This window comes from Lygodium microphyllum, chromosome 24 (genome assembly GCF_053477565.2).
Source record: "Lygodium microphyllum isolate KBCC chromosome 24, Lygodium_microphyllum_v1.1.10, whole genome shotgun sequence".
NCBI lineage: Eukaryota > Viridiplantae > Streptophyta > Polypodiopsida > Schizaeales > Lygodiaceae > Lygodium > Lygodium microphyllum.
Genome location: NC_141158.1, coordinates 97,262,018 through 97,289,045, shown reverse-complemented (window position 1 = coordinate 97,289,045; position 27,028 = coordinate 97,262,018). Strand labels below are relative to the sequence as shown.

The window sequence follows — 27,028 nt, the reverse complement described above, 5'->3', positions numbered from 1 at the left end:
CCCTATCCGAGAAGGAAGGTTGGTTTCACCTCAATTGTGGTTGCTATAAAGAAGACTGCTTGTTACAATCAACAAAGTCACCCTAAGTCAGGGAACGTAATAGACATTGTCTATCTTGGAGATGTGAAATTCTAAGATGTAAAAATCTTTCCAATAACATTTGATTAAGTTATATGTCAAATATGCATGGTTGTTTAGCACATGTGATGCACATGGCAGTTATTTCATGGTAAGAGGCCAAGGACCTTGGGGATGCAGTGGGTGCCGAAAAGCAAAAGTTGTGATAAGTTATGCCAATTGGGTTTTGGTGGTCAATTGTTTTTAATTTTGACCCTAGGACAGTTGTTTGGCTAGTAAGTGTTAGTGGTGACACTAGGGACTAGCATTGAATAATTAAATAATGCTAGTCTAAGGGTAAACAGAGGTTGGAGATCACTCAAGGTTGCAAATGGCTTAGCCAATTTAATTGTGGATGGGTATATTTAAATTTGCGTAGGGTCAGAAGGGTTGAAATTAATTTTCAGATTTATTTAATTTTAAAAATTATTAAATGGTTGGATAATATTGAAAAATGGGTTTAGAAGATGGCCATTTGGTAAAAATACCCATGCAAACTAAGAAAATGTTTTTGAGGGGTTAGCCATTCAATCAATTTTCAGCCTAGAGAGAGTTAGAGAAGGTGCTATTGGTTAGAATTTTCAAATGTGTTCTCAACCATTGGAGGTAGTAGGCAGTAGTCGGAAGGTTAGAATCAATAGGGGATAGCAATTCTGGCACTAGGAGCTGATGGTAACAGCAGCTGGGCACTTCCCCTAGTAGTAGGCGATGGGAATTTGGGCCAATTAGATTAAGCACCAATCAATTTCAGCCATTTCTTGCTTGGAGACTAGGAAATTCTCTTTTCTTTGGCATTCTCTCACCGTCTCTAATAATTCTCAAGAGATCTCAGCATTTCTCAATCATTTGGAGTAGATCTTAGCCAAATTTGGTGGATAACAAAGGGTCAATTGAGGCTTAGTGAAACCAACCTTCCTTCCATGGGGGTGGTAATTCCTTGATTACAACCTAGTTATAGGAGCAACATTTATTACAAAATTAAGAAATGCAAGTTAACTTACAATCTTGGGCAATGGGTTCCTTATTGGCTCCAAAATTGGTGTCTCTTTTGGTATTTCTTTAACTTAATTGAAGAACTTGATGTATAGGGTTTTTCCACATCCCTTTTAGTATTCTAACTCCCCTTGGTGTCCAAAATGATTAGTAAGTCTTCAATCTAATTTGCCCCTTGATTTAGGTAGGCAATTGGCCTTTATCCGCTTTGATGGAGATGAAAAATGCCCTAATTTCATTGATTTGTTGGTCCCTCCACGTGAATTTGACTAAAAACAACTTCAACCTTGTTGAATCCAAGTCTTGGAACTTTCAATTTTTGGCACGTTGCTTAAGGTTATTGCTAAATCCTAATTTCTGTTGTAGATTAGGGTTTACAGGAGAGAAATCTAAAATTTCTCATCCTTTGGTGATCTCAATGTTGTAATCTTTTGGAGCAAGGTTAGGAGAGAGAATATTAAGGAGAGAGAAAATTCAAACTTTTTTGTGAAGAAGAAAAAAAAACAGTCATTTATTGCAATTGCCTTGTCTTAACAGCTTGTAGATATTGTCACTTGTTGATTTGTCTTCTCCTACCCTTGGCTGCCTCAGAAGATCCTCTAATTAGTATCATCTTCTCCCTCTCTCTTGCAAGTTGAATGCACTAAAAATGTCTCTCTCTAGCCTCTAAAGACGTTTTTTAGTCTTGCATAGGCATTCTTGACAAGTGGCAGCCTTCCCAAATGGTTTTTTCAGCATTATGTATAATTAAATATTAATTTTCAATATTTAAATATTACAAATTTGTCTATTAAAATTTCGGTATCCAGAAAAATAATTTAACTAGCCAGTAATTAAATTGGCTAGGCAACTTCCATTTCTGAGTATCTCTCTGACATCTTTGACTATTAGATTGGGGTTAGGTACCATTAAACGCCACTTCTCTAATGTCATCAACTGACACTTATGGCCAAATGAATGACCTAGGCCAACAATTGGCACCAGATATCACTAGGTATCTATGGGGCATAACTTATAGGAACTTTTGCCTTTGACATCCCATGATTTCCTCGGGTCTTGGGCTCGTAAATTTACTCTAACTCTAGTTATGCCGCAGGTGCAATATTTACTTAATCATGTGATTAAAAATTTTGATCTTTCCTTTACATAGAGGCTTTTTTTATACTTAGGTGTTTTATCTTAGTGTGATTATCATTGAGAAGGAGTTGTAGAGAACTGGTCTTCTTTGAAAATAGAGTTATGCAACCTAGTTTGTGTCTGGTTTAATTGCAAAAACAAAAAGTATGGTGCAATTGAATCATATTGTATAATTTTCAATCTTAGATGCAAAGGCCATTGAAGAAGGAAAGAGTCTTCTTAGACCTCTTAGGGTTACAATGCAATCAAAGGGTACATATGATTAATGCATTACTTTCCTTTAATTAAATAACCCTAATCCTACGAAACCTGATACTAACTTAATACGATGGGTCATATAAAGAAGTTTCAATATGAAATACATGATGACTCACTTGTATTTTTTGTGAAGACCATTGTGTGGTAATACATATGAATGAAATGAAATAATGTGATGTGATACATAACAAGTTACGTGTTGTTGAAAATGATGGTAACAAGAATATAGAGGCATGTGCCATGTGGACAACGAAGAGGGGCTTCTTGACTATCATCCTAGGTAGAAAGAAGTACTGAAGAGAACTATGGTATTTACAAGTTGTGTGGCCTATGAATAGGTGACAAAAAATTTATCGATTTGTTGGTTGCAGTTATGGCCATTCTAAAAGACTTGAGAATACAATGCCTATACATGGAGTTGCACATGCAAACTCAACACGCTCTTCTACAAAGAATAAGAACTAGAATGAGTGGAGGGGTATTAAACACTTGTATAATGGATTAGGGGTAAAAACATGGTTTCTCTTTAAATTGAGAAAATTACAATCTTGGTGGTTCAACTTGGACACAACACAAAATACTCCCAAGGCTGTTGAGAAGTAATGCCTTGGTGAAGACATTTGCTATCTGGTGTAGGGATATACTCCATTCTAAGGCTTAGCAACTCAATTTGCTCCAAAACAAGATGATAATAGGTCTAATGTGCTTGATCGTTGAATGGAAGCAGTTGGTAAAGACACAATAGTTGTGGATAGAAATGTAGTTCACATAGGATGTCTAGTAAACTTTTGAAAAACATTTTTTTCCACGTATATTGTGGACTTATAGCCTACTTGGTCTATATATGTTGTGGATTTATAAGTAGTTATTTGCCATTCAAAATGTTTAATGGATAATGTACATGGCTTGGTTACAAATCTTGATTTGTTGATTATTCGTGATTATGATGGATATTGTCACTAGAATGAGAAATCAACTTGATGATTTAATTAACCTTAACTAATTTTTAAAAATTAAACTGAGCTTTAATTTTGGCATCCCTAGCACTTGGCACGGTGACCATTGTTTTGATAAGTGAAGCATTTGACACCGGCCATGCAATGGATAAGTGTATAGGCTATGGGTAGAAAGACATGGCAAAGGAACAAGGTACAATGTGAAACTTTTATTAAATTCAAAGTTTGCAACTCTAAGCAACTCAAGTTGTAAAGTAGGCCCGATGCTTAAGTTTCATCTAGTGAGCAGCTCAATCATAAGTAATTAGCCATTGATTAATTATCCATCAATTAAATTCGAATTTTGATTGATGAGAAGTTGGTGACTCATTTAGAAAGTTGATTTGGCTATCTGGGGTCTCTTTCGCATTTGAGCAACCAAGTTTGGAGATGACCATTCTTCTCCATTGTTGTAGAAATTGAAGGTTTCAGCCATGGAGCATGAGCTTACCAGATATATAGAGTCAAGATAGTAGCTTATCTTCTTCTCTCTACATGGGGAATCCATTTACAATAGCTATTGCTATTATTGATCTAAACATATTTTAAAAATAGGTTATTTCAAGGACCACATATTGATATTCTTTTTTCTCCATTGAGATCTTGAGCCTTATGATGTACTTTCTAGACAACTTTGTCATGAAGAAAGTGATTTCTCACAATCTCATTGCAAGAAATCTTTCTATTTGTGAGAGAAATTGTGTGGGATTGGATGGGGACTATGCAAGATAGTTGTCAAGGTGAATGTTCTATAAAATTGGGATCAAATGTTGGTTGTTATTTTTTTGGTTTGTCAAGTTAAGTGTTCATGCATATTTACAAATACTTTAAAGCTGGTTGGAGACCAAAGTTGAAGGTGACAAGGACAATGTGCATTTGTGGATTAGTTGTGTCTCAAGAAATCACTAAAAATATAGCTTGGAACATATAAAAGGCAAATCTTAGCTCATTTTTTGTGCGAAACACATGGAAAAATTAGGAAAATTCAAGGCAGGCATATTGAAATGCATACTACAAGGATCAAAGCAATTGCCGATTGGTTTTGGGCATGAATTGAATGTTGGCTTTTTATGGCAGTAGTGCAAATTTGATTTTACTTAGTTTTACAGTGATTGGGTGTGCAAAGGTTAGGACAAAGCATTGGGATTAATGCATGATTAGGATTGAGTCTTTGTAGAGTAAATTAGATTAGTTTGGAGCTGAGATTTGCATGGATTACATATTGTTTGCAGTGTGTAGTTGTGTGGAATCAAATTTGCATTTCCAATGTTACTTATGTAACCTCCAATGTCATTATGCATGCCAATTAAATTTAGAACAATGTGTATTTGTATGCATTACACTTGTTAGAGTGTGAATGGATAGATTTATCGTGCATTTGATTGAGGTTGGTGAGAGCAACAAGGACAATGTGTTGAAGACAACTTTGGATTGATTCAAGTGCAAGGCACATGGGAATCATTGGCATTACAAGAGTGCTGCATAGTTTGTTCAAGCTTTGAATAGTGCTTTAAAAATGCCGTCAAGGGGTGCCAACCTTTGGGGCCTATCGTGGCCATCTACCATACTAGAGCATTCCAACTCATTTGTTTAGTGAGTCTTTTACTTTATTTTCTGATTTATTTCATGTGTGCAAGTTAGCTTATATGCACTACCCTTTAGATTATTTTTTTAGGCCAGTTTAGATATGACAATCTTATGATTCATAAACCTTACAAGTTACTATCCGATATTTTTGGAATCTGATTTAAGGTCAATGTTTCCTAATTAAAGTGCAATTGTATTTTTCAGGTTCTTAAAAAAGTCATCCATTTGTTAAAGATTGATCATGCTTTATTTGCATATTTTTGCTTAATGTATTACTTAGATATACTACATATATATTGTGTGTGTATGAAACTTGTTTCTTGCTATTTCCAAAGTTTTTTGAAACCATTTCCTGTGTTTGAACCAGTACGAAACTGCCGTTTCTAAAACTTTTGACTACACTGAACTCGAATAGGACTTTGCTATTGGAGTAGATAATGGTGGGCCGATCCTCAGAGTGTACTAGCTCTGGAAGAAAACGGCAAAGATACAATATCTCAAGAGTAGCATCATCATTGTTATCATTAGTGGATTGTGTCTACCACTATGTTTTTAGGTCCAAGATGAGTATGACACTCTTTAATATCATTCTTCACTTAATCCTTGAGACATAGAGGCAAGAGGTTTAAGAAAATGAAGGGAAAAGAATGCTTGTTCTCTAAGTTAAGCATGTGGTACTATGGGCCTCTTCAAGTGACAGATAAGATCAGTGATGTAGCTTACAGGTTAAAGCCATTGGATCAATGGAAGATTCATAATGAGTTCCATGTAAGTCTTCTTTGACTTTTCCATGGAGATGTGCCAAAGGGTATGCTTGATGAGATCTTGGTTCTTAAACAAATATTTGCACATGAGGAAGGGAGGATAAGAGGTACAGTTTCAAGTTGCTATCCAGTGAAGTTTCAGAATTATTTATCAATGGATATAACATGGTTGGAGGAGGGTGATTTAGCAGATTTTCCTAAAGTTTTGCAGCTTTACCTAGAGGCATTCCAAGTAAAGTCAACCTTGGTAAGGTCCAACATAGGGTGTAGTAGAGTGTAGAGCTAGAGCATTGCTTGGAGCTCAAGAGGGATGTACCACTTAGATATTCTGGTCTTTTTGCATGCTATCTTTCTTCAGAATTGCTCATATCATCTCAACCACACACAGCCCTCTAACTTGTTACTTAATCAACCAACTAGGGACAACTCTCAGAAATTCATTTATTTTGGATTTACACATTTTGTGGCCAATCCTTGTTGATTCTTGAAAAAAAGTATAGAAGATATATCTACTTAGAAATGTTGCCCAAATTATACTATAGACAGGGAATAATCTTAGAGTTTGTTGTGAATCTTGTGTAAATTTTCTTAAGAAATATCAAAGTGTGGCAAATCATCTTAAAAAATTTATTACTCATTCTAGTCGAACGTTGAAGCATTTTTTGATTCTTAGAAAATAGCAAAGTGGCAAATATTAGCCACTAAAATTGTCCCTGCAACCAACTATTGTTTTCAGAAATAAGATTGCTAGCATACTGATTACATGTAGCATGCAAGCAACTTTAGATGTAATATCACTGTACACCTTCATGACTCTGCCATCTATATTTTCTCGTTTTATAAGCCTTATCCATGTGCTTGTGGCAAGTGCCATTTGCAATGTATACAGTTTCGGCACAGTAATTTAGTGAGGCTAAATGCACAGTTAGGACTGCTATGTTTAGATAAAGGTCTTCTTTGAGTTCTTATAACTTGTTGTGTACTTGATATTCACTCTGTATTTTTTCTGTTGAGGGTGAGATAGTCATTATGTCACAATTAAAGTGCTGTATCCACTTGCTTTAGGTTCTTCTCAAGACAGTAATGGTCATAGGCTACAATTTTGCAGTGGTTTTCAGAAATAATTTGTAGCTTTCTGACTATTTCACGTCCTTTACAGACATATACAGGAAATATCTTGATTGCAGTCAACCCCTTTGCTAAATTGCCGCATCTGTATGATTCACATATGATGGAACAATATAGGGGAGCTCCATTAGGGGAGTTAAATCCTCATGTATTTGCAGTTGCTGATTCTTCTTACAGGTGCTGGAAAGCTAATTTTTAATCTTGTCAAGAACAATGTTGTAAGCATTTTTGTTGTGTACATGACATGCGATGATGGTAATGCAGGGCTATGATTAACGAGTCTCAAAGCCAGTCAATTCTTGTTAGTGGTGAGAGTGGTGCAGGCAAGACAGAGACAACAAAACTTATCATGCAATATTTGGCTTATATGGGTGGAAGGGCTGTTACAGATGGACGAACAGTCGAACAACAGGTTCTGGAGGTAGAGCTTCCATTCTCTGGCAATAATATGACTCTGAATACAGTGGTTTATGATTGGTTGCCTGAGCATCTTATGATAGCTGAAGTATGTGCTTCACTTTGTGCTATTTTCCACTTCAGTCAAATCCGCTTCTTGAGGCTTTTGGCAATGCAAAAACAGTACGAAACGACAATTCGAGGTGAGCTGGAGCAGGTGTGCCTTTTCCCTGATTGCTCTTTATCCTTTGCTTCAAAAATCTTGCAGTTGTCTAGTTGTTGCAGTAAGTGTGTTTTTCTTGTACATGTACAAGTATATTCATCAATGCAGAATCCAGATGCCTGGCATGTATGCCATATATTGATCAGCAGCTTGCCATTACTTGCAGAAAGAAAATTCGACTTCTAGAGTTATGAAACATTGGATGTAAAGCATGTTTTGTGTGGAACTAGGAGTGAGGGTATGGGGGACAGTAGAGTGGCAACTTATTCTGGAAGCATACAGGAACTTTTGCAACTAAATGTTCAGCAAGCTGCAGTGAAACTATATGAGATTGCTGGCAGCAATTATTGGCTGGAAAACACAGTGGTTAGGCAAGTGGGCTCAGAACTGCTGCAGACGAACTGTTCAGCCAACAGACAATGCAGCGCAGATGTAAAACACAACAGGTCTGGGCATAGTTTGAGTGTGAAACAAGCTAACAGCCATGGTTTGTGAATGAGGGACTTGGACAGCAAACATGATCAAACAGTGACAAACCTGGATATGTAGGCACATACTTGGGGCTGTTGCTTGCACACGCAATCACATTCAGCCAAGCACAATCACAGAATCAACTTGTACCTCGCTATAGACAATGGACTGTCTATTTTAATAGATGCATGACTTTCATAGCAATTAAAAATACACTTGAAACTAAAGTTCTAAACGATCTTAATATGACCACTTAGAGTGTAGGAAGGCCTAAACTCTGAGTCTCCCAAAAACCCACCTTCCAAGGTTCAAACTTTCAGCCTTCCCTTTTTGTTTATAGCATAGTTGCCATGGGTTTTGGAAATGGTGAAATGGAAACAGAAACATGTTTTGGAGTTGTACATTGGAGTTTTGGGATTGGTCCTAAACGATAAATCAAGAACCCAAAAAGTATAAATATAAACTACTTTAGCCTTTTACATGATTAGATACTTACATTGCTAAACATACAATTACACACATTGTTTGGGAGCTACTAGTTGTTATGGTCACCTTGATCCCAATGCCAATCTCTCACACAAGAAATAGAGGGTGCATGCATTTTGCGTGGATTCACCCTTTGACAAGTTGTTAGGACATTTGCAAGCGCACACATGCACATAAAATAGTGACTACTTATATAACCAAAAAAATCAAAGACTACAATGATTGAACAATATGGCTAGTGCAAAAGGAGGGGAAGGGGGGAGGGCTGCTTTTAGAGCAAAGTTGGACCTACCCTTTATATATGTATTGCAAGCAATTTTGGCTCTATTCAGACACCATCTTGCAAGTTGGGGTTGCAACCTCACTTTTTTAGTTGGATGAGAAGCTAGTCTTGTTGGACAATAAGGAAACCTCGTACCACATAAGTTTTGGTGATCTTTTATCTTGTGTTATATCCTTTCACTCGAACTTCTTTTGTATGATGGAATCACTCTATGTTTGGCTTTAAGATGTTAACCAAGTTCAATGTCCATTGGTTTCCATTGCTTTGGATATTGTTTGTGGTTATATTCACACACCACCACCTCTCTTGTGTGTCAACATAATTTTAAAAAACAAGTAAAAATTAGTATGTTGTGCTCCTAAGATGGCTATGGGAAACATAGTTGGCTCTTTAATAAATTTCGACTTGGAACTCTTGCATTGTTGTAGGGATTTGGATTTTGGCTTTGTTAACAATATAGAGGTTATACAATTATGCTAAATTTGCATCATTTTCTATTTTTTTTCTTCCTCTTTTATAGGTATTTTGAACAATCACTTTATGAATGTGTTTGTCCGTGCAACGTTGGTATTTCTTTTGTTGTGATCTTTCAACATTGCTAATATTTTTTGAAGGCTCTAGTCTTCTTTACAATATCATCCTTCGTGCCTCAATGAAAATCTGTTAGAAATAATCCATTAGTCGATGGATGCTTTCAATGCCTTGTTGGGTCATTTGCCTTTGCAATTCAATCAGCCTTTTTTGTTGCATTATCAAATTTTAGAGTATATGTTGCAGTTCATTGCTTTGTCTAGGAGATGTGTTTTTTTTAAGGGCATGTATATATGGTTGATTTTTCGGAAGAATGCATATACATTTGTCTTGAGTGTCACGAGGGTGTGAAATTTTATTGCTTTCCTTAGCATTGGATTAAAAGTTAATCAAATGTTCTAATGTCACTTGCACATGTGAGGTGCAAGTTAATTATTTCATAGTGTGGAACCCAGGGCCTCGAGATATTAGTTGGGTGTCAAAGGCAAAGATTGTAATAAGTCATGCGTAATAGGTACTAGGTGGTATTTGGTATCGGATTTGGGCTTGGATCAATTTATTAGCTACTAATGTTAGTGTAAACATCAGAGACTAGGTATTAATTAATTAATTAATACTAGTCTAAGGGTCAATAACTGCTTAGGGATACTTGAAAGATAAGTAGACCTAGCCAGTTTAATTATTGACTGGTGGAATTAATTTTTTGAGTATTAGAATAATTATCAAATTAATTTTTAAAATTAATATTATAAAAATTAATTTAATAAGCTAGATAATGTTGAAAATTGGGATTAGAAGATTGTCACTCCGCAAAAATTACCCATGTAAGTGGTAAAAACGTTTTTAGGGATTGGTGGAAGTCTATTTTAGCCATTGTGAGAAAGGAGAAGGTAATTAGAGAGCAAGGAGAGGTTGCTGATGTGACTTGCAGCTGTGAGAGTTCTATTCTACAGCATGTGACAGCAGTTTGGAGCCCTCTGAGAGCACATGACAGCAACCCAAGGTCCTTTTGGTATAGATGACAGTATATAGGAGGGAGCAACGGTCTTTCTGGTGGTGTCCTAAGTTATAGGTGACAGCTTTCATGGTTGTTTAAGCAAGGCAACAGTAGATTTTTAACATTTCTCGTGATGAAACTTTGAAATTTCTCTCTACATCATTCTCTCTCATTCCCCATCTCTCTCTCAAGTTATCTTAGTATTTTTCATTAGTTTGAGCTATTAGAGAAAGAGATTTCAATCAATCTCTATTGTAAATCTTAATTTACTATAGAAATTAGGCTTTGACAATCACCTCGGGATGCGTACTGAGAATTGAGGGCATAGGACTTGAACTCCAGCAGTTAAAGTTGAGGAATTTCAAGGATATTCATGAACCTAGCTAACCAATATTAGATTTGAGGCTCAATTTATCTTTCGAGGAGCAGGGTAAAGGCCAATTCTCAAGCAAATCAAAAGGCAAATTAGTTTGGAGACTTGTTGGTCAGTTTTGACAGCAAGAGGTACTTGGATTAGCGGAGCAGATCAAAGATATGGTATCACGGGGATGTGAAATTTTGAGACGAGTGTAAGTGTGAAGAGGACAAAGACAAAGATTTTCTCAACCTAGCGTATTTCCAAGGCAATCAATTACGACTCACTTCTAGAGACATTCTCTTTCTCTTATTCAACCCCTTTCTATTTTCTCTACTCACAATGTCCCCTTGAAAGAATTTCCACATGGCGAGATCGTCAAATGAAGCGAGACCTTCAAACATGGCTAGCCCAATTGACAAAGCAAGGCCTTCCCACATGGTGGGCCCATCTTTAACGACTCTTAATGCAAGGATGAACAACATAAGATTTGAGTAGACTAATATGAAATATATTGTGAATCTTAAGATGAGGGGGTAAAACTAGTTTATATCTAGAGTGAGAAAGGAACAAATAAAGTAGTAGTAGAGTGATAGTTGTCGTCTCACAATCTTTTCTTCTACGAAATTATCATCATTAATGGTCATGGATGATTGTGCCGTCTTAACATTCATTTGGCCCTTAAAATGGCTAAGAGCTGGTTTTACAGGACATCAGATTTGTACCATGGCATAAAGAAAAGTCTATTGTCAGTTGGGCAGCTTGATGCAAGAGGATATTTTACTACTTTTGGTGGTGGTGCTTGGAAGGTCCACAAGGGCTCTATGCTGATCGTTAAAGGCAGTAAAAAGGGGACTTTGTATTATTTACATTGTGAAGCATTACTTGGGCAAGTTTTTGGTTGTGGCTGAAGTTCATTCACAGATGGAACTTAGGCATAAAAGACTTGGCCATATGAGCCAGAAAGGCCTTCAAGTTCCCTCCTCTTTAGGGAGATTTGATGTAAAAGGCTATGGTCTCAACTTTTGTAATGATTGCATTTATGGAAAACATGTAAAGTCTCCTTATTTTTCTGGTGTCGTTAAGAAGTCCAATGCTCTTGACTTAGTATACTTTGATGTGTACACTATGCCTGTTAATTCACATTGGGGTGCATGTTACTTTATCACTTTTATTGATGATTTTAGTAGAAAGTCGTGGGTGTATGTATTAAAGAGCAAAAAGGAAGTGTTGAATGCCTTTAAAAGGCTTCATGCTTTTGTTACTACACAAAAAGGGCTTAAGTTAAAAGCTATAAGAACGGATAATGGGGGCGAGTATGTTTCTAATGAGTTCAAAAAGTTTTGTGAGATGCATGGCATTAAGAGGGAGTTGATAGCCCCTTACAATCCTACATCAAATGGTGTGGCTGAAATATATAATTGCACACTTTGTGAGAGAGTTAGATGCATGCTGTCCACTGCTAATCTTGCGTAATAGTTTTGGGGAGAGACTCTTAAAAGTGCAGTTCACGTGTGCAGTCTCTCTTCCAATTGTGCATTGGAAAATAGCATTCTTGAAGAGGGTTTGGTTTGGCAAACCTGGTTCATATGACCATTTGCGTGTCTTTGGTTGTGATTCCTTTGTGCATATTCTTGTAAACTAGAGGACTAAACTAGACATGAAATCCTTCAAGGGCATCTTCATGGGATATGGAGATGAGGGAGAGATGGAATATAGAGGTTGGTTTTTCAGGATTGAAAGATAGTACGCAGCCGAGATGTAGTATTTAATGAGGCAAAGTGGTTGAAAAATGCTTTACATAGTGATCTTGACAAAAAGGAGGTCAAATTTCAGTATAAACAACCAACCATTCAGCAACCATTAGCTGAAGATTCTCTCCCTTTTGATGCTGAAAATGAGCAACAATGTATTGTGCTACAGCCATAAGATAATGGATAGCAAATAGATGCACATGATGGAATAGAACAACAAGAAGAACAAGCTGAAAACAGGTTACAGCAGTAAGAAAATGCTGAAAATCAGCCACCATGTGATGCTGTGCACATACTTGAGGATGTAGGCCCATTGCCTATCAATTCAAATCATTGGGTAAGGTCTATACATATCAAAAGGCAGCCATAGAGGTTTCAGCCATCTTTGGATTGCATTTTATTGACTGATGAGGGTGAGCCTCTAACATTTAGAGAGGCACAGCCATGTGAAAACAAGAGAAAGTGGGAGCTTGCTATGCAGGAAGAGATGAAGTCTTTGTATGCAAATAACACATGGGAGCTTGTACCTTTGCCCAAGGATAGGAAAGCTATTACTAATAAATGGGTTTATAAGGTGAAATGTATTAATGGGAAGCCCAAATACAATGCATGTTTGGTTGCTAAGGGCTATATACAGGAGGAAGGCATAGATTTCTAGGAGGTTTTTTCACCGGTGGTGAAGATGATTACACTTCGTGTTTTGTTTGCTCTCACTGTATCCTTGGATTTAGAGCTAGAGGATGTGAAGATTGCTTTTCTTCATGGTGGCTTGGATGAAGAGCTGCATATGAAACAACTCGAAGATTTTACTATTCCAGGGAGAAAGCACTTAGTTTGTAAGTTGAAAAATAGCTTACATAGGCTGAAACAAGCCCCTAGGTAGTGGTATAAAAAGTTTGATACTTTTATGCTTAGCCATGGATTCAAATGGAGTCTTGCAGATCATCGCTTATACACAAAAAAGGTTGATGATGGAAGCCTTATTGTGCTGGTCTTATATGTGGATGACATATTGATTGCAAGAAAGCATAAGAGTACTCTACATGCTCTTAAAAGGCAGCTGAGTTCAGCCTTCTCAATGAAAGATTTGGGTGTAGCTGAACACATTTTGGGCATGCATATTAAAAGAGATAGAGGGCAGCACCTGTTGTTTCTCTCATAAGGCAAATATATCAACAAAGTACTTGATATATTTAATATGGCTAATACTAAGCCTCTTGGTACGTCTTTACTGCCATATAGAAAGCTTAGCGAAGCCGATTTCCCAAAAGACGATATGCGACAGGTTATACCTTCTCCCTTGGCTCGAGAGTTATCTTGTAGAGTAGCAGGAAGTAGCCTATTGTTGCCCTTTCTTCTATAGAGGCAGAGTATCGTGGCATTATATTCTATGACTATGGAGGCAGTTTGGCTTTGTTGCATGTCGGCAAAGATTGGCTTTTCTTAGCTTGGACATACGGAGCTGTGTGTGGACAACCAGAGTGCTCTAGCTCTGGCAAAGAAGTGTGTGTTTCATGCTCGCATGAAGAACATCGAGGTGATGTTCGAGAGCAATCGTGGGTTCCAAGTTAGCAGTGACCTGATCTCCCATGGAGGTCAACACAGTTGATTTTTTAATGAAGCCTTTGCCCCAGGCCTCTACGCTTTATCACATGAGGATCTGAGAGGGGATGTTAGGCTACCTATGTTAGTTATGTCAGTCAATCATCTCTTGGTTGTGAGCTCTTGTCAGAATTTGATAGAGATATTAGAGCTATGGTAGTTTAGGTGCATTTTCTTTATTTGTTGGCTTCCTATATGTATTCCTAGACTAGTTATTACTTTCCATAGTTTGCCTATACCTGCCAAACATTGTCATTGCCGTTTGGGATTTTTTCAGAGTTTCCCCTATTTTTGTGGCATTTTATTTTTTAGTGACTAGCATTTATTACTAGTCGATCAACATGTATGGCCGCTCTTGGTGTAGGTCTACTAGATTTGGCTATTTGTAGCCATGTCCCCTCCTTAGAAGACCCACACACTATTTAGTCTTCAGGCTTTCCCTTGTAGCTGCTTACTTCGACATTACGACTCTTTGTGCTTGGTGCGGCCATCGTCATCAGCCTGATTTGGTGCCCTCACTAACGCTTTGGACTGCGTGCAGGGATTGATTAGTTCATCATCATTCTATCAACATTTTTCTTCAATTAGTGCACTCTTCTTCCTTCATCTTCTGCTTTCTCTCTTTTTCTCTCTCTTTGTTTTTCTTGGTGTTCGTGTTTCCCTTCCATTGTGCACCTTATATTGAGAGCGGCCCAAGGTCCTTTTGGTGCAGATGATAGTATATAGAAGGGGGCAACAGTCTTTCTATTGGTTTTAAGCTGCAGATGATAACTTCCATGGTTGTTTGAGCAGGGTAGTAGTAGCTTCGTAGCATTTCTCGGGATGAAACTCTGAAATTTCTCTCTACAGCATTCTCTCTCATTTCCCAACCATCTCTCAAATTATCTCAGCATTTTCCAATAGTTTGAGCCATTAGACGATGAGATTTTAATTAATTTGTACTGTAAATCTTAATCTATAGTAGAAATTAGGGTTTGACAACCACCTCGAGATGCGTGTTGAGAATTGAGGGCATGAGACTTGAACTCTAGTAGAGCTGAAATTGAGGAATTTTAGGGAGATTCAAGAGCCCAGCTAGCCAGTATCAAATTTAGGGTTGAATTTGTTTTTCATGGATCAGGCTGAAGGCCAATTCCGGAGCAAACCAAGAGGCAAATTGGTTTGGAGGCAGCCACTTGGATTAGTGAGGAGATCAGAGGATCTTTGTTGTACTCCTTCCATTTGCAATGTAAGATAAAGAAATACCGCAAGGGGCACTAGTTTTGGGACCAACGAGGTGTCCAATGTCCAAGATTAAAGTGTACATTTTCAGTTTGTGTGAATTTGATGCTTGCTGTAATTAGTGCTTAATCAAGTTATTTATCACCCTATCCAAGGAGAAAGACTGGTTTCATCGAGAATATGGAATGAGCATGCATTTGTTGCTAGAGTTGATAGCACTTGAAATCTTCATTGGAGTATTCTTTGACCTTCCAAGTGGTTGGTGATAATTCTAATGACTTGTTACTTATATTGAGTTGTTGAAATGTAGAGTTCAGGTTCTTCAGGATAAGCAATATGTATTATATAAACAGCTGGTCTGCTTATATGGTTTGTATGACAACAATTACTAGACTCTTGGTTTTTTACTCATCTCCATAAAAAATATATTGGGATAAAGGTTCGATAACCTTCGTGTATAGTACACGCATATTGTATGTGTGAACGCACCCTTTACGTGCCCTAAGTATAAATACATTTTATTCTTTGTGTATCAACACATTATTTGTACACTCTTATCGATTCATACTTTCACTCTGCTCACACTCTCTCCAGCTGTGACACTCTCATGCTCACTCCTGCTCGATCTCCATCTCTCTCAATTGTGCCCCTCTTGGTCCAACAATTGATATCAGAGAAAAGGGTTCTGTGCACGCTTCCCAACTCGAACACAACCTTCAGACAGTCGGAGGCCTTGGTGACCAATGTGTCGGGCAGCTGATGCGATAGGTCCAATGGTCGTAAGTATAAATACATTTTATTCTTAGAGTACCCTTTACGTGCGCTAAGTATAAATACATTTTATTCTTTGTATACCAACACATTGTGGGTACACTCTTATTGATTCGTACTTTCACTCTACTCACACTCTCTCCAATCGTCACACTCTCACGGTCATTCTTGCTTGACCTCCATTTCTCTCAGCTGTGCCCCTCTTGGTCCAACAACTGGTATCAGAGCAAAGGGTTTTGTGCATGCTTCCCAAATCCAACACGATCTTCAGACAGTCTGAGGCCTTGGTAACCAATGTGTCGGGCAGCTAATGTGATAGGTCCAACGACGGGCAGACACAATGTTCGTGTGATGGGAGACGAGGCAGTCAGATGCAGGTTGAAGCGTGTTGGGTAGGACGGCAGGTTGGGCAGGACGGGACAGCTTGGGCTGAAGCGTGTTGGGCAGGACGGCAGGGACAGTGTGGGCTGAAGTGCGCGATTGAACAGAAGCGACCAGCTGTGTTGTGTGATTGACCTGACAAGCCAATAGGTCAACCGGGACCCTCCCCCACCCTCCATCTCCCCGGTTGTGCGCCCGCTCATCAATCTTCTGGTAAAAAATTTCTTCTTTAATTTTTCTCATTACTTTCCTTGATGGGAGTTCACGTGTGAAAGCACAGCTACCAATTCTGTGCAACTTTTAGCCAGAAAATTTGAGGCTTTTCCTAGATTTGATCTCGTCTAGGCTTGTTAGTGACTATCGAGTCAGAAATTGCGGACATTGCGAGCGGTGACCCAAATTAATTTGGGGATTTTGCCAAATTAGTCAAAATTTTGCCGCAAAATTTCTTGACATTGGTTCCCAAAAATTTGGGCCTTTTCATGTATTGGCAAAGTTTTGCTCATCTGGGTCAGATTGGCTGACATTTATACAAATTTGGGGATTTGCTAGAATCTGGTAAATTTTTGCATTTTTGCCCGTGTTTACTTCTGATCGAGGAAGAACAACATTGTATTTTATTGGTTCAGCTTGTGCTCCTTTGCAGATTAGTGCATTTGCTCCTGTGTTCGTGATAAAATGGTTGCAACTTCTTCCAGTTCAGACATCAAGAGTTTGATGGAGATTAAATAGTTTGATGGTCATGGCTTTGATCTTTGGAAAGACCGTATGCAAGGCATCTTGTTCCTAAAGGATTGTGAGGATGCTTTGCAGGAAGATAAACACACACTAATGTCTGATGCAGATTGGGCTAGAGTGAATAAAAAGACTGTGGCTTAAATAAAGATGGGTGTCACTAATGACATTCTGACAGACATTAAGGGTTTAGATACAGATCATGCAATATGGGAGAAGCTGAAAACTACTTACGAGATCACCACACTTGTTAATCAAGTGCATTTAATGCGCAAGTTGGTGAATATGGACTGGATGAGTCAAAGCTTGCAAATTGAGCACTTGAGTGCATTTACAGGGATTTTAAATCAGCTCAAAGATGCAAATTTGGACTTTGATGATAAGTTGAGGGCGATCTTTTTGATCATGACGCTGCTTGACTCTTGGGAGACCTTGGTGGTTTTACTTAGCAATAACCCTCTCATATGATGGGGTGAGGGGTTCTATCTTAAATGAATAAATTAGACGTATGTCTAGTGGAGAAGCAACAACTCAGCTTATAATGTAAGAGGTAGGGCTGAAAAGAAAAATGCAAATGCAAGGCAGAGAAAGAGGAGCAAGAGCAAAGGAAAGGAAAAGAGTGACATTACTTGCTATCACTGTTGTTGGAAGGACCACAAGAAACCTGATTGCTGGTATTACAAGAAGGAACAAGAGAGAAAGAAGAATGCAAGAGATAAAAAGAAGGTAGATAAAACAGATGCATCGGAGACAACCAAAGGCAAAGAAAAGGCCAATGTGGCCTCTAGTGTGGTCATAGAGGAGCTTTCAGATACAGAGGCTGATGTATTATATGCAGTTGATTATGATGCCCTTATATGTCACATGCATGATATGCAGATTACTAAGGCTGATGTGATTGATGCACTCTTGTCAGTTGATGATGGTGTCACTCAGACTTGGATTGTAGACTTTGGTGCCTCTTTTCATGTGACTCCTTGCTTGGAGTGTTTTGCTATGTTCAATGCAGGCAGTTATGGAAAGATGTATCTTGGAAATAACCATGCTTGCAGCATTGATGGGATTGGCACAATACACTTGTCTTTAGACAATGGTCAAGAGCTTGTGCTAGAAGATGTTAGATATGTGTCTGGCATTAAAAAGAGTTTATTATTTGTTGGTCAGCTTGACTTGTATGGCTACACCACATTGTTTAGTGGTGGTTTGTGGAAAGTGAAAAAGGGTTCCATGCTGATTGCAAAAGGAACCAAGAAGGGCACTTTGTATTGTTTGCATTGCAAAGGCTTAAATGACAGGTTTCTTGCAGTTGTTGAAATTTGCAGCCACTTGGAGTTATGGCATAAGAGATTAGGCCATATGAGCCAAAAAGGACTTGATGTCCTCACCTCTCTGAAGAGGGTTGATGGAAAAGGCTCTAAACTTGACTTTTGTAATGAGTGTCAGTTTGGAAAGCAAATAAAAAATTTCTTTTACTCTGGTGTCTCTCGTAAGTCAAATGTCTTGGACTTAGTGCATTCTAATGTATGTAGTATGCCCATGAAATCATTGGGTGGTGCTACATATTTTGTCTCCTTTATAGATGAATGTTCCAAGAAGATTTGGGTGTATTTGCTGAAAAAGAAAAGTGAAGTGTTTGCTGTTTTTAAAACTTTTTGTGCATTTGTGACTACTCAGACAAGTAGAAAGCTGAAATGCTTGAGAATTGATAATGGGGGTGAGTTCACATCGATTGAATTCAAGTCCTTTTGTGACTTGCATGGTATTAAGAGGGAGCTAATACCCCCTTATAGCCCTTTTTCAAATGGGGTGGCTGAAGGATATAACAGGACTTTATGTGAAAGAGTGTGGTGCATGGTGTCCACTGCTAATCTCCCTCATGCATTTTGGGGAGAGGCACTCAAAACTGCGGTTTACATTTGTAACCGCTCTCCAAATAGGTCCTTAAATAATGGCATCCTTGAGGAGGTTTGGTCTGGCAAATTGGCCTCATATGACCATTTATGCATATTTGGCTGTGATGCTTTTGTGCATGTTAGGGATGAGCTGAGGAATAAACCTGACCCAAAATCCACCAAAGGCATTTTCATGGGCTATGGTAATGAGGGTGAATTTGGCTACAGAGTGTGGTTACCTAAGTCTAAGAAAGTTATTCGTAGCTGTAATGTTGTGTTCAATAGGCAAAATTGCTGAAAGCCACGTTAGCCTCTAATGAAGATCTGAAAAAGGTGAAGTTTCAGAGTTTGCAGTCACCTATTACTTCAGAGAATGAGCCTCAAGGTGCTGTACCACAGGTTGAAACTGATGATCAGCCGGTTATTTTTGAGCCAGATGTTGATGGACAGCAAACAGAAGCACAAGGAGATCATCGACAGTAAGATAGGCTTGCTGATTATGAAAATGCAGGTGTTGGATATGAAAATAAAGGTGATGTACAGCGTGAACAGCATGCTGAAAATGGTTTACAGCAGCCAATAAATGTTGAAAATAATATACCTCCAGATGTAGATCCAATTCCTCAAAATGTTGATCATTGGGTATGCAGGTCTACACGCGTAAGAAGGCTTACAGATGAGGGTGAGCCTCTTACATACAAAGAAGCCAAGTCATGTGAGTTCAGTAGTAAGTGGGAGATTAAATCTCTATATGCTAATGATACTTGGGATCTTGTGTCATTGCCCAAGGGAAGGAAGCCACTTCTAAACAAATGGGTGTACAAAGTCAAGCTAGTTGATGGGAAACCCAAGTACAAGGATATGCACAAAAGGAAGGGATTGACTTCCAAGAGGTCTTCTCACTTGTTGTGAAGATGATCACTTTACGTGTGCTTTTTGCTCTTATTGTTATTTTGGATTTGGAGCTGTATCAAATGAATGTAAAAACAACTTTCTTGCATGGTGACATTGATGAGGAAATCTACATGAAACAGCCCGAGGGCTTTGTAGTTCCTGGACAAGAGCAAATGGTGTGTAAGCTAAAACGCAGCTTGTATGGGCTGAAGCAAGTACCACGGCAGTGGTACAAAAAGTTTGACACTTTTATGCTATCTCATGAGTTTACATGCAGCCATGCAAATCATTGCTTGTACATGAAAAAGGATACAGATGGCAGCCCCATCATACTTGTTTTGTATATGGATGATATATTGCTAGCTGGGAAAAGAAAGACTAGCTTGGATGGTCTAAAAAATCAGTTGAAATCAGCTTTCTCCATGAAAGATTTGAGAAATGCAGAGCATATTTTGGGCATGAGGATTCGTAGAGATAGAATGCAGAAATTGCTGTTTTTATCTCTAGAAAAGTACATTGGAAAGGTACTAGACAGATTTAACATGGCTGAAGCTAAGCCTTTTGGGATACCTTTACCTCCTTATCTCAAGCTTAGCAAAGCGAACAGCCCGAAAGATGACGTGGAAGCAAATGCTATGAGCTTGTGGCTCTCTTATATATGCTATGGTTGCTACTCGTCCAGACATTGCTCATACAGTGGGAGTTGTTAGTAAGTTTATGTCAAATCTTGACAAAGCACATTGGGAGGCTGTCAAGTATATTCTTCGGTACCTTAAGGGTACACAAAGAAAAAGTATTTGCTATGGGCAGGGTGCACCTAGTTTGCAGGGTTATTGTGATGCAGACATGGTAGGTGACTTGGACACTCGTAGGTCCATCAGCCGGTATGTCTTTACAGTTGCTGGTGGGGCTGTTTCTTGGTGTTCCAGGTTGCAAAACATTGTTGCATTGAGTACCATTGAAGCTGAATATATATCAGCTACTGAAGCTTCTAAGGAAGCTATTGGTTGAGCAGACTTGCAGATGATCTCAGCATGTCTATGGGTACTGCAGATTTGGGATGTGATAGCTAGAGTACTGTGTATCTGGCTAAAAATGCCATGCATTTACACACAAAGCATGTAGATGTGTGATATCACTTCATCAGACAGATTCTGGAAGATGGTCAAATCACATTGACCAATATTAAAACGCAAGATAACCTTGTAGATGTTCTCACTAAAAGTCTAAGCAAAGCTTAGCATGAGCATTGCATTCGACTAGTGGGAGTTGGCTAGCTAGAGGTCCATATCGGATCTTTATGTGGGAGGTTGTTGGGATAAAGGATCGGTAACCTCCGTGTATAGTACACGCATATTGTACATGTGAACGCACCCTTTACGTGCCCTAAGTATAAATACATTTTATTCTTTGTGTACCAACACATTGTTGGTACACTCTTATCGATTCGTACTTTCACTCTGCTCACACTCTCTCCAGCCGTCACACTCTCACGCTCACTCCTGCTCGACCTCCATCTCTCTCAGTTGTGCCTCTCTTGGTCCAACAAAATATGCACAAGAAAATATTGTGTGCTTGCTAGGTACTCAAGGGGCTATGTTACTGAGCGTCAAACTTTCTTTTTTTCTTACTTAATCCTCCTCAGATTGCACAAAGAACAGGCTAGTGAAATGATTAGTCTTCCTAGCCTATTTCACATGCTGAATGCATTGATTTCAAAAAGGATAGGACAATTAGATGAGATCACAATGAAGCCACCAATCATACCACAACCTATGGAGCAAGAGGTTTGTCTTGTTATTAATGCAAGATGATTGTAATACATCTATGAGAATGTTAGACCTTCCATAATTGCAGCACTTGCATCAACCCTGAGTCACCATTCCTCTTGGAACCCTATTTAAAGATAGCCCAATGATTTGGCAAGGATTACAAGTGTGGGCAGAAGGCAAAAATCTTGGCCAATCTCACCATGTTCTAAAGATTCTCCTTAGTACGCCTATGACCTTGAGTATCTTAGGGGTCAACACATTCTAGGAAGAAGTTGAGAGACATGTAGTACTCCTTGTGCCATTTAGATGTGGTTGGATTATTACAATACTTTGTTGGACTTGGATGAAATTCTCATTGATGTTGTTCATGTTACTCGTCATTATATTATGGACATGGTGCGAGCGCAAGTGCAATTGGGATGGGCAGATTTTATGGATGGTTATCACTAAGGCAGAGGTGGAGGATGTTACTTCTTGAGATATCCTGATGGGCGCTAGTAGTATTGGTCACAATGGTCATGAAGTGACTTAGTGTCAATGTACTAATTTCTCTTTAAAGGACTCAAGGCCCTATTATACACATTCATTGTGTGATCATCAATCTTAGACTCTTGGCTTGTTGGCCGACGCATCTATACACCAGGAAAGGGTGGGTTGGTAGTATGGGACGCCAATGCTTGGGATGTGGTTGTAACCTGGAGTGTTGCTAGCTTCCAAGCTTGGGGGTGAGCCTGTTTGGCTCTATAGCTAGGAGGTGAGTTTGATGTCCAGTCCCTTGTATTTGTGGATATGGCTTGTGTCATGTCTCATGTGCAGGTTGGATCCTTGGGGGATGTTTTGTTGGTATCGGAGCTTTATCCTGCAATTGGACGCGAGATCTAATGATGTGCTCAAAACCACTTTGCTCACGGAACCATGATGGTTTGCACTTGATAGGTATGTCTTTATCTCGTTTAGGGTGGTATGGGACATTGCTAGCAAGAGGGGCATATACGGGGGCATGTGTTGCGGATGGTGTGTATGGTGACGAGGTAGATTTCTTGTCCAATGCTCATGCTCAGATTTTGTGTAGGGGTGATGCTTGTGTACAAGGATGTTCGGTGGTTGTGATTGATCAGAATTAGACGCACTTCGTTTACAGTCCTATTCTTTCAGTCCTTTGTTTCTCTCTCAATTCTGATCAAGTACACATTCTCACGCGCTCTCCCAATCTTCTTATTTTCTCTCAGCTTATGCATTCTCTCTCACCATCTTGGCTTCCTGTGGTGTATCTCCTTTTGATGCATTTGTTCCTATTGAACCTCAACACATGGAAGGATGCCCATCCGGCTTCTCTTGAATCTGAACACACGCACGGGCAGCATCCCGAAACATCTTCTTCCTTCAAATCTGATGGAGATTCGTTGCTCGTTGTGATTCTCCAAGCTTAAGTCAAGGACATACAACGGCGGTTGGCCAAGTTCAGCATTTTCCATTTTTTGTTTGTGCCCACAGCCATGAGGACGTTATGATAAGAAACTATCCATGCTTGATAATGGTGTCAGGAATTCTAGATTTGCAGCAAATAGACTTCATGGATGGAATGGTAACAACTTTAAGGCATGGGAGTAGCTTGATCTTTGAGGGCCGCCAACAAGGGTCTTCTTTGTGGAAAGGAGGGCCATGTAGCACCTGATTGTCCAAAGAAGAATAGGGGAACCAATTTAAAGATGAGCAGCAAGATCAGAAGGGAAATAGGAAGAAACCAAGTGTTGGTTTGGCTCCATATATGATCAAAGAGAAGCCCAAGTCAAATGCTATGGAGAATTGTTAGGGTTTGTGGGATAATCACAAAGTGCATACGGCAAACACAAAGGCAATGAAAGAACTCAGAAACTTAGAGAATGAATGGGATGAATAATATAATGAATACAAGGGGAACTCAGGGGTACATGTCTCGTCGATCAGTACTGATGTGACCTAAGAAGAGTTAGATGATGCCAATCAAAGTTTTGAGATGGCTGTGGTTCCATGATTGACCAGGTGGCAACACATTTGGAGGGAGCGAAACACAATCCTTTGGGAATGTCAGTGACAAAGATGAGATTGCTCCAGATTAAGGTGTCTACAGTCTGATTGATGCTATGAGGCTGTTGAGTGATCACTTGCAACCACTTGAACACTTGATCAGGCTAAGACCATGATAAGAATGTAGATACAGCCATAATTGCCTAAAATGCAATTTCGGCACTTTGAAACAAAAAAGCTGAAACAGAAATGCTTCAGTTATTTTGAAACACGTTTCAAGTTTGCCTTTTTTCTGTGAGGTTAAGTTCTAGACTTTAATTTTATGGTTTAGGGGGAGCTGCATTGAAGTTTAGCCAACTGTTTTTTGGTTTTTGACCAACAACCAATGTGGCTTAGTGTTTGGAACTCTCACCTCTAGACTTTAAGTTCTATTTGTATCGCATACCTTTGCAAGCTTGTGCTACAATCTGCATACCCACCCCTAAAACACCACACCACCACCACCCACTGCCCACACACCCCCAAAACAACAAAAAAACACAAAAAAAAGAGAGGAAAAAGAACCCTCACACACAGACAGATATATATATTTTCGGGTTCCATTTTGCCGTTTTGGACCAAGATTGAAACTCCACTTCTCTAGAACGCATTCTGGTTTCCCCATTTTCAAAACTCTTGCAACTAAGCATATTAAGATGCTGATGGTGATATTGTGTTGCCTTTACACATCAGAGGTGACAATACATGACTCAAACTTTCAAGGAGGATTACAAAGTACAAAGAGATGAGACTCAATGCTGTAAAGTGCAACTTCGTGCTATACTAATCGTTGTTTATAAGTATAAGTGTTTATGTGTTTGTTTGTCTTGAGAGGAAGGTTGGTTGCATCAAGCCACAATCTTTTAATAATTCTTGTTAGCTTTCTGCTCATGTTGCAGTCGTTTTGGGAAATTTGTGGACATTCAATTTGATCGCAGTGGAAGAATATCAGGTGCTGCTATCAGAACTTACCTCCTAGAGAGATCTCGTGTGGTGCAGATCACAAGTCCAGAAAGGAACTATCACTGTTTTTATCAGCTGTGTGCCTCAACAGAGGTGACTTTTATTCAAGTTATAAAAACAACTATATTACAGATATTCCATCTGATGGCACTGACATGCTGAGTTGTACAGGATGCTGAGAGATACAAGTTAACAGAACCAAAAACTTTTCACTATCTGAACCAGAGTAACTGTTTTGATTTAGCTGGTGTGAGTGACACCTCAGAATATGTTAGGACAAGGCGTGCCATGGACATTGTTGGAATAAGTTTACAAGAGCAGGTGCAATATAGATTTCTTATGTCTATCCTTTTAAGTTTGTGCTTTTTTGTCTTGTAGTTAGTTATTCTTTTATTTGTTTTTCAGTTAGTTCTACTTTACTGGGATCTTTTTTATGCTGCTAAGCCTTGCCTTTTCTTGACAAGTAGGATGCAATATTCAGAACATTAGCAGCAATTTTACACTTGGGAAATATTGAGTTTGCTCCAGGCAAAGAACATGACTCTTCTATGCTGAAAGACAAGCGCTCGGTCTTTCATCTGCAAACAGCTGCTGAGTTGCTAATGTAGGTTTTCCATAACTTGGTATTTCATTGCATTTAGTGAAGTTCTTTCCAGTTGAAGACTGTCAACGGTCTCGATATGATATACACACATAAGTACTGAGCATTTAGTTTTGTTTATGTGTGGGTATGGTTTCCTATCTTCCCAGAAGCATGAATCATTCCATTGAATGACATTGGTTAGGTGTTTTTCTACCACTTTCCAGGTGTGATGCTAACTGCTTGAAGGAGACGTTATGTACACGTCTTATTGTGACTCGAGAAGAGAACATTACAAAAACACTTGACCCTGAAGCAGCTGTAATCAATAGGGATGCACTTGCCAAAACAATCTATTCTCGTTTATTTGATTGGTAAGACAGACCTTGCTGAAACATTGTATTCTCATTTATTTGATCATTAAGAAATTGATCTCACCATGCTAGTCACAGAGCAAAGGACATCTGGTCATAGTGTTTTGTCTACACTATGCTTACAATGTTGTGATGAGTGCATGAAAGTATATCAGTGAGAGTTTCTCTTGTTCATTCATTATTGTAATAAGCTGCTATATAAGCCTGCTATTCATACTTGTTGTGATAGGACTGAGTCTTTTAGAATTGCAGGCTGGTTGAAAAAATCAACAAATCTATTGGCCAGGATCCTGATTCTTATGCACAGATAGGAGTTTTGGATATCTATGGTTTTGAAAGCTTTCGGAATAACAGGTTTTGGTGCTCTCCACTGTTTTTGATATCTGACTGTCCACCATCTCATATTATAAGCAATCATCTTTAAAGACTGTGATGCTCATATATTCGCTACATGTTGTTGCCAGTTTTGAACAATTCTGTATTAATTTAGCGAATGAGAAGCTTCAGCAGCATTTCAATCAGGTTAGCCACATACAGTTTTATTTTGCCTTTGGTGATCCAATTATGGCTTCTTTGATGAGGTTAATATTGCTTATTTTGCAGCATGTCTTCAAAATGGAGCAAGAGGAGTATACAAAAGAGGCCATCAATTGGAGCTACATTGAGTTCATTGACAACCAAGACGTTTTGGACCTTATTGAAAAGGTACCTTGTGTATTCAAATGTAGGGATGTAGTCCTAACAACCAATGAAGTTCAATAGTCCAACATTCTTATGCTTCATTCTGCAGCAGGGCAGCTTTTGTTATATCTAAAAAATTGGCAGACCAAAAGTGGCTGATTTTGGAGGAAATATAACAAGGGAGCATGATGTTTCGATTATGGTTTTTGGATTAGTTGATGTTAATTAGAAAGCCAAAGTTTAGGAGCTAAGTGAGTAGAAATGTGGTAAATGTTGTTAAAGTGACGAGCTTTTGATGAGTAGCTCTATTAGTACTCTTTATGTTTCAATTGCTTAGTATCAATATTCACATCAATTTGAAGAGGCTTATTGTGCTACAAATGGAAAGTCCCAGAGGGCAAATAGAACTCCATTTTTATTTGGGTTCCTTGTGCAACCTCAGTGGGCTCTTGGACTGCCACAAGGGGATTGGCATCAACTTAGAGCAGCAATTGGCTCCTCTTTTATTATTGAAAATGAGACAAAAGCTTCTGTATTCTAATCCCAAGGAGGATAGCCTAGTGGGTAAAACTTTGGCTCATAATCGTGAGGTTGTGGGTTCAAGTCTTGTTAAGTGCATCACGTGGTTGGACAGCTATGCT

General features: G+C 38.7%; 1 protein-coding gene across 1 annotated transcript in view; it reads left to right on the top strand.

The window, feature by feature from the left end:
• Positions 1-27,028, top strand: part of LOC148015403 (myosin-11-like) — a 107,553-nt gene that overhangs the window by 50,449 nt on the left and 30,076 nt on the right. The window contains exons 4-13 of the mRNA XM_087665521.1: positions 7,011-7,156; positions 7,244-7,400; positions 7,520-7,578; positions 24,689-24,845; positions 24,924-25,073; positions 25,220-25,356; positions 25,560-25,706; positions 25,959-26,060; positions 26,171-26,228; positions 26,310-26,411. Coding sequence (XP_087521647.1) covers positions 7,011-7,156; positions 7,244-7,400; positions 7,520-7,578; positions 24,689-24,845; positions 24,924-25,073; positions 25,220-25,356; positions 25,560-25,706; positions 25,959-26,060; positions 26,171-26,228; positions 26,310-26,411 — 1,215 coding nt within the window. The remainder of the gene's footprint in view (positions 1-7,010; positions 7,157-7,243; positions 7,401-7,519; positions 7,579-24,688; positions 24,846-24,923; positions 25,074-25,219; positions 25,357-25,559; positions 25,707-25,958; positions 26,061-26,170; positions 26,229-26,309; positions 26,412-27,028) is intronic.